We start from the raw sequence: 9,195 nt of genomic DNA on the forward strand, positions 1-9,195 counted from the left end.
AGCTCGATAAGTAGTCGAAAAGTCCACAAATCATCCTTTTGATTTTGGTTTTTCGATCGTTTTTTTTGAGCACAGCAAACAGTCCTCTACCGAGGTCGTCGGATTTAGGTCCCAAGTGACCAGTAAAGAAGGGCTGACCCAACTCGTTCCACATCTTGGCTATGCATTCGTCTGTTAACATGTTCGTACGAACAGCGCGGCGGTTCATTATGACGCCAACATCTGTGTTGGTACGAATGACACCACAATCCCGGAGGACGCGAACATCTTGAGGAGTCTGGATGAGGCAGTTCATCAAACTCACGTAACGCATCACGGCATTTCCACGACTGGGATCGTTGAATTCCATGGCAACCATGTTCCTCAACAACACTTCCATGTGGGTTTCCCATATATTTATCTCTGGAAGGTACAGCGTACCTGAGTATTCGTCGAAACGAATCTTGTCAGGCCACTTGCGAAAGGGTTTGAATTGAATCCTACCCTTCGCCAACTTCTCCGCGTTCAGTGCGATTTCATACCTGCGTTCAAAGGTTGCAGTGGGGAGAAAATAAGCGAGCGCTATAATAGGGAAATCCAGAATGAACTGTAAACTTTGCAATGCAGTTCGCGGCTTCTGCTTCTCATCCTCACTTGGCATTTGTAGAATTGGCGCAATGAATGCGTGCATGTAAGGCAGCGCCTAACGAGTCATATATCAAGTATTAAATGCACCCTGAGATGCATGCGATATAGCTCGTTAACACGCAAAATGCAAAACTCGTCACTAAATAAAAAAAGGCATTTTGCGTGTTAACGAGCTATATCGCGTGCATCTCCGGGTGCATTTAATACTTGATATATGGCTCGTTAGGCGCTGCCGTGCATGTAACCCAGTAAATGCTTTTCATCATTATTTGCTTTGTCACCATCATTACAAACGTGTGCCCAGAAAGGAGACAGTTCCATCGTCGTCTTCTGCAACAGTTGATCGAAATCACTTCCATCGATGTTCTCGAAAACTCCTTTGAGGACTGCCAACGGAATTTGATTCTCCAGCTTCAGAATATCACACTTTATACACTCATGAAGCGGACCTAATTCGATCATGAGACTGGAAGCTGATTCGATCATTTCATTTTCTTCACGAGGTGTAGAGCGGAAGATTTTCTTTTTCTCATCACAAGTCTTAGTCGAGAGGAAGATTAAGAAATGTAAGAGAAAGGATGAATCTATCGCCATCATCAGAGCGAAGTTCTGGGAATTCTCCGCGTCTCTACTCTCACTGGGTGGCAAGTGATAGAAACGCTCTATCTCTGCCCGCATCTCTTCCATCATGTCAACTATAGAATTGAAACCCTTACCTGCACCTTGGCGCAGTTCCTGCGACAGCCTGGCCGCGGACTTGGCTTTGTACATCTCCGCCGTTGAGATCTTACGTTCAGCACATGAAGATTCAATATCTTTCTCCAGACTGGAATGGTGGTAAGGCCCAATCGACAGAAACTGCGGAATATAAGCCTCTGGTTTCGTCTTCAGCAGAGGCGTGGGCACTCGCAGGATCGCATCCGCCTTTGCTCGGCCAATCCCATTACCATTTGCTTCACAATTCTCATCATCGTCGTCATGGAGCATCGCTTTAATTTGAACAACCCACTCACTACGAAACGCAACAGGTTCCGCCATAACAGTGTCCACCTCTACTTCTTTAAATGTCTGCATCAACTAGCAACCTGTTTTCAGACTGTATACCAAGGGACAGTATGGCAAGCGCTTCAATGCAGAATTTGGGCAATGAATACAATCGAAGTGCTTGGACAAGTGAGCCTTACTTATATTATATTACCTCAGGTCTTCTGAGCACCACAGTTCAGCTTTATTATTATATAAAAACAAATCTTATTTAATTTAGAAAAAAAAGGCTTTTAAATAATTTGCTTTGCTTTGCTAGGGTGGGAATTATTCGTAGGACCCTCTGCACGATGATTTTTTGTAAAAGTAAACCTATTCTATTTGTTTTTGAATTTAAACTTTTAACATCCCCACATATTTAACCATAAAACTTATTTAAATATTAACAAAGTTTTATATATAATATTAAAATGTGTAATACTAATATTATATTTTTATTATTTAAAGTAATGTTATAATGTTTAAAATAATCTGTATTATTATAAAAAAACAAAATTTGTATAATTTATTATAAAAATATCTTTTATTTTTATTCTTGAAAAATATTTAATATTATTTTTAACTAATTAAAAATATTTCTTATTCACAATTAATTATTTAATATTTAAAAACATATAATAATGTAAAATTTTTAAATTTATTGTTATTAATTGATTATTAAAATATAATAAAATTTTGGATTTTAATAATAAAAAAAATCAATTAATTAAATTTAATAATAAAAAATAAATATTTACCTTTTTTTAAATAAAATAAATATATAATATAATATTTGATTTAATAAATAATTAAAAATATATAAATTATGTTTAATTTTTCCAAAAAAAATAATGATAATTATATAATAATAATCATTAAAAAATAATTATACCATTCCAAATTATTGGAAACAACTTTATAAAATTTCTCCCCTATCTTCTCCACTTTCACTTTAAACTCAATATCAAAATAGAATAATCTTTAAAAAAATTATACTATTCCAAAATATTGGAAACAACTTTATAAAATTTCTCCCCTATCTTCTCCACTTTCACTTTAAACTCAATATCAAAATAAAAGTACAGCCAAAAAAATTTATTAAAATCTTTATAGCTGCCTCATAATTTTTGTTCCTTTATTTTAATTTATTTCTACATAAAATATAAGTTTTAAATTAAAAAAAATATATATATTATAATTTATTTTTAAATAGTAAAAAGATGAATATTAAATAATTATTACTGTGTATTATTTAAAAATGAAAATATAAAATCATCACTATTAAAAAAAACTATATCAAATGAAATAATTTATTTAAATTTTTATGTTATTTAATTATTACATCTTTTTAATTTTTTCAATAATATTTTTATGTAAATTTTATACTTCTAGAAATAATAAGTTTACACTTTTTAAACTTCATTTTGAATAATAAAAAACTAAAAATATTTTTTTTTTTTATTAAAATCCCATAGAAATGAAAAAACATAGCGTAATCAAACTAGTGTATTTTGTAAAAATAATAAAAAATCACAATTATAATTTTTTTGGCATTAAGATACCAAAAAATAAATAACACAGCATAGTCAACTGATTTATTCTGTAAAGAATAATAAAAAATCACAATATTAAGATCCCAAAAATTAAAAAAAACATAACATAGTCAAACTGGTTTATTTACTCTTACAAAATACTTTGTGTTAATGAATTTTCTTATTTAAAAAAAAACATAACGGTTAATAAATTAGAATTAAAATATTTAAATTAAAGAAGATAGGAGTAAAGCTTTATGTGTCTCAGTTGTCACCATATCTCCCCTTACGGCACAGGGTTGACCCTACACTCAAAGAAACAAAACAATCATAACCATAAATAATTGGTCTCTCTTTAATCAATGAATTTATCATTCTCGCAATGCTTTTTTTCGGACGAAAAATCAAAATATGTTATATTCCGGAAATATAATGATCTGTTTACATATCAAAATCAGAGATAAACAGCTAAAACAAAACCAGCAAGATTGGCTGTTGCGACAGCATATAAACCCCTGCATCCAATCATAATAAAACCAGCAAAAATGACAAATCACCCATCGCGAAACTGAGTGAAACTAAAACGCTTGAAGACCATCATCAACTTAACAGAGCGCTTCATAAGGGGAAGCGGACCTATTACGCATCCAGGGGATGGATCAAAACTTGACAGAGCGCTTCATAAGGGGAAGCGGACCTATTACGCCTCCAGGGGATGGATCAAAAACTGAATTGAAAACTATTGAATCACTTAGACAGAACAGCACGCCAAATACCTATAAAAACACCGACATTGTGCGAAAAAGGACCAAGAAGACGAAGTATAGAAAACAGATCAGACCATGGTTTAATCTGAGGTGGGCATATGGCCCGTGATTGAGACGAGGATGCTATCCACGTAAAAAGTTACACATTCTCTCACACTTCGCGCTTTTCGTTCAATAATTCTTCCGGAAGGGACGGACGTTTCACCAACCTGTAAAAACAAATAACTGTGTTTCGATATTTTCACGTTCCCTGGAATTTGATTTCCCATGGGATGTGTTCTCTACATTTGGGTCGAAATTAGAAGTTATAATAGAAGATATTTATTATTAGTAATGGTCTAAAAAAGGTAAAGGTATAGCGAAGGAATAGAATATTTGGGAAAATCATCTCCCCAAAAGTAAAGCAAAAAATAAACTCATAATTAAATTTTAAAATTTGAAATCAACTACATCATTTCAAAAAAAAAAAACTTTTAATAATACAAATAATCATAAATTTTTATTTATAAAATACAAATAACTAAATAAATTTAATTACATGCACCATAACAATGACAAGCAAATATTCATTTTTATTAAAATTTTACATGCACAAAAAAATTGTAATAAAAAAAACTCTAAATCTTATACCCTGTTTAATTTTAAATATAGAATTTCAAAATAATAATCAAAATTTTCACAATTTTACATGCGAACATTTCACCCCGTTTAATTTTACATAGTGTGAATGCATACTCCAGGGTTTCTTTGACACTGGTGTGCTAGTCACGGAAGGGCCTTAAGAGATGTGTATCGAGGCCATTGACGTTATATTTGAAAAGCCACCATCACATTTACGAAAGACATTTACAATAAGTAAACATTTCCATAGCATTGTCATTTTGAGAAACCATGTGTGTGACTCATCAATGATATATTTATTATTATAATTCTTGTTTTGTTTGTGAAAGAAACCATGTCTGTGACTCACCAATGATATATTTCTTATTATAATTCTTGTTTTGTTTGTGAAAGATGGGCGACGAACTATTACAATGGCTTTTGTGTTATTTTGCGTGATTCTTGATATTGTTGGTGAGATAAAATAGACCACAGAAAAATTATTCTAGTTTGTGTCATTAATTCCTCTAAAGTCTAAGTTGTTGGTTGTAGTTGAGTGATTATGCCCCATTTTTCCCACTAACATCTAAAACACATCAGTTCAAGGCTTGTGAATTCTCAACTTGCCAACAACATAAGCAACTATATGCAAGAAGTATTTAGAATGTGCACTGACATTAGGTTAAGAAATAAAGCAATAACAAAAGATAATAATATGGTAAGAAATAAAGCAATAATAAAAGATAATAATATGATGGAGAAAGCAATATCAAAATAATAATAATAATAATATAGTGGATGAAGTTTTAAGCCATTCTCAGCATAATTATTAATGCATGTAATCCATAATTTCTGTATTGAGTGATTATTAGTTAACAAATAATATTTTAAAATAGATTTTCATGAAATTTTGATAAAATCATAAATTATTTTTCCATCCAACATTAAAATTAACCTTAACCTAAACTTCCACTTCCCTTGCTAATTTCATTTATCAAAAACTACATCGAAACATACCATTCATATACACTGAAACCTAAGATAGAACTCATATCTTCCGGTTCACTTTAATTCGCGAGAGAAACAACATGAAAGCCTCAATTAGGAATATGATGCTCAAAATACATAAATGACAGTTCAATCTTGGTGTTCAACATGATCCCATGAAGGATCACCGTATTTTGAGTAACTGAAAAATGACTCGTGTAGTTATGTGATAATGACTTTTACGATGGTCTTTGTCATTCTTCGAAATTGAATGTTTTAATCTTAACAACTTCGTTAGCTCTCATAAAATCTCATAAAATATTCACATGGCGAAAAACTCTAATTTTTCGCTAGTACATCTCAGTAATCATGGACCTAAATAGCGTGATAGACAATACTCTCCTCACGCAACATCGAGGATTCATTTTAATACGAACAAAGTTTTTTTTTTATTATGCACATCACCAGAGAAAAATGTTAGAAGGATATTGAATTGCATATCAAGATAGAATCCTTCAGCGATGAATTTATTAATCACTCATCTTCATTAATAATGGAAATCTTACAAAATTACTTCATAGATAACAGTAAGAAAAACAATTTATATTTGTTGCAGTTTCATGAATAATGACAGTGAAGACAAAATAATCTCAAAAGAAAAATGAAGGTATATACAAAGGAGACTCTGCATGCATGATGACACATATTTGAAAAATAGGGATGTAAATAAAGAGGAAACTTCCTAGTGTGTTCAAAGCCTGCTTCCCCATTCCTTGCTGCTCTGAAACTCAGGACAGGGTAGGCCTAGGGTTACCTTGCTGTTAGGCATAGAAAAAAATATCAAGCATACTCCAGCTTACATTGGCCTTCATATTCCTACTGGATACTAATTTTATGAATCCTTCAACTTCATCCTGCATGCATTTGTTCCGTTGAAACTTCATGTATCATGTCAAGCATAGGCGTGAACAATGATGGTCTAATTGCACTAATTGTAAATTTGAAAGAAACTAGTCAATACCGTTTTCCCATCTAGATGTAATTGGAATTCAAGTTCGACCCGAAAAACCTCAATCATGCTGACACAAAGTATGGAACTACTCTCTAGAAGGATATAATTTGTAGATTTTATTGTTTCAAAAAACTTTTATATAAGCCCTTGCATTAAGCAAGCTCGCCATATACCCCCAATTTCTTTACTAACGCAAATCCCTCTCTGGAATTAGAAATTATGTATTGTTGTGTATGGAAATGATGCAACACCATTAGGATCAACAGAATGAGCATTTGATGTATAGAATTTCCCAGAATATATCTTTCTTTATCATGAAGCCAAGCACACCATGTTTATATTAGAAAAATTGTCTTCTCTGGTGGTGGTGGCCTTGGATTCTTGAGTCCTTAGCATTAGAACACTTGCTGATGCAATTCCTACATACTTCAGCTACTAGAGAAAGTGAAAAAACTTGCGGATTATGTTTTAAACCTGCTTCAGAGTGGCATAGAAAAGAGCTTTATTCATTTTGATCTAGTGAAAATCAGGGCTCAAATATTTCTTGGTGCTTATTTAGCCCCACGTTCTCAACATAGCGTGGGAGGTCAACACGAGCTTCCTTAAACCAAATATCTTGACAAGAAAGTTTGGCAAATATGGAAAATAGAATGTGATTTTGTTCGGGGAAGAAATGCACAAACATATTACTTTTGAGCATCGCAACTTGAAAAACTGACAAATAAGCTAGATGCCAGTATGAATCAGGTTGTTAAAGGCCTCACTTTTGGAATGGCTACATCTTACTAGTAGGGTTAGGGTTCTATGATAACTCAATGGAAATTGGACGAGTATAGTGCAATGGAAGAAACCTTAGCTTTGTTGAACCAGTAGAGCAAACCCAATTTTTCAAAACTAAATTTATACTATGACTGCATGAAATTGAATCAGTGGCTACAGGAAGGCCAAGGGCCCTTCTACTATTGCTACTACTTAACCATTTTGCTTAAACTCAGCATAATGTGATATATACTGAAAACTGAGATATATAAGTAAATGACCTCAATGTAAACATGCCAAGATATCAACACCCCAATTCTCCCACATAAGCTTTAGGTTTCTCTGTAACACACATACAAACTTGTGCCCTATTGTAGCAGCTACAACCACCCTCCAAAATTTTTCCTTAGCCTCGTTTAGGAGCCTCCCTTCCAACCTTCACAGCAGCTTTCCTTGCTTCATCAAGTTCACAAGCTTCAGTGTCTTTCTTGCACAAAGGCAGCCTGTCGGTCACAGCTTGATCCATTCCCCTCACAAGCTGTTCACCTAGACTTGGTCGAGCTACAGTCTGAGCATATTCCCCTTGAAAATTACGCATTTATGGAGGGTAACCAGCCTTCCCTCCAGAAATTGTGCAATCCTCTTTGGCAACCTATTGGGCTCCAGGATTGCACAATCTTTCCTGCCAACACTCCCAGCAGGATTTGTGCAAATTTCCCCAGCAAGGTTGCTCAACCCATAATTTTCATAAATCTGGGCAGTAGTGAGCTGCTCTGCCCAAAAATTGTGCAAATCTCCTGGGCGGCCAGCCTATCTCCCAGCTAGAAATGGACATTTTTCTCGAGGAGTCGAGCAATCTCTTACATGTGCATCTGCGTTGACCGGTTGCCTCTAGGACTGAGCAAAACAAACTTGCATGCATGGTTTGCTTCTCCCAAGACAGCATGCAAAGGCATCCCTTGTTTCAGAGATCTATGTTTAGCAAATGGAGGGTACATGCAAGGAGCAATTCCGAAACCTCCCACCAAGTGTCGCTTCCCCTAGATTCGTGTCATGCGCATCACAACCTCGATGTTATCAAAACTCATCAACCGGACGCTGCAGAGCTCATTCCTCACATCAACCTTGCAGCTCTAACATCCTACATCATATCTAGGAGTAGTTGGCACATTCAGCTCAGCGGTTTTGGGGTAAGACCGCTTCCCATGCCTTCTGTTGCATTTCTGTCACTTTTTGTGTTTTCGCTTGTGGGATTATTGTTTGCTTGATTTCTTTGAACGCTTGTTGTCGTTTACATATATACTAGCTTTTCCTAGCTCTGTTTTAGCTTTCATTGCTATCTCACTGCTGTCACATGCATGAAACTGCTTTTCACAGACATTCACCAAACCGACGAACTGCCTCACCCACATGCACGTTGATCTGTTTGGTGAATCTTTCATTCATGGTTTGCATGCGCTCAGACTAGGAACATGTAGGGAAGATTGCAAGTGATCCACCAGCTTGGAGTGCCAGCATGATGATTTAATAGTGCCAAAATCTAATGCTTCTACCTCCATGGCAGCTTTTACTAAATCCGACGTGTCGGATTCCACGTGGAGTATCTCCATCTCAGCAGACAGTAATAGCCCAACTTCCCAAAGGGCGACAAGATTAAGGAATTAAAATAGGCACGGGCCAAAAGGATAGATATATCTAATTTCAGATAATATAGCCACCTCGGGATATAGTCATCAATCAGAGTAATGAAAAAGGTCGACTCAGATCCCCGTGAGAGCAGGACAAATACCGAGGAGAAAAAAAAACCAGGACAAGATATCTCCAGGTATTAATAGAAAGAGGTAAGGTTTGAGAAAAAGGACCATAAATAGTCAAAGAAGAGATGAGG

General features: G+C 34.7%; 1 protein-coding gene across 1 annotated transcript; it reads right to left on the minus strand.

Moving 5' to 3' along the window:
* Positions 1–849: 849 nt before the first annotated feature.
* On the minus strand, positions 850–1,665 carry LOC149229645 (putative UPF0481 protein At3g02645). The gene has a single exon (XM_089381086.1). The coding sequence runs from the start codon at positions 1,663–1,665 to the stop codon at positions 850–852; it is 816 nt and encodes a 271-aa protein (XP_089237212.1).
* Positions 1,666–9,195: the final 7,530 nt, after the last annotated feature.

Source organism: Pinus tabuliformis, chromosome J (genome assembly GCF_031772625.1).
Source record: "Pinus tabuliformis cultivar Carrire ecotype Pingquan chromosome J, CPIR1, whole genome shotgun sequence".
Classification (NCBI taxonomy): domain Eukaryota; kingdom Viridiplantae; phylum Streptophyta; class Pinopsida; order Pinales; family Pinaceae; genus Pinus; species Pinus tabuliformis.

Excerpts from the sequence above, each read along its gene's own strand:
- LOC149229645 (XM_089381086.1), bottom strand. The coding sequence starts at position 1,665 with ATGGCGGAACCTGTTGCGTTTCGTAGTGAGTGGGTTGTTCAAATTAAA.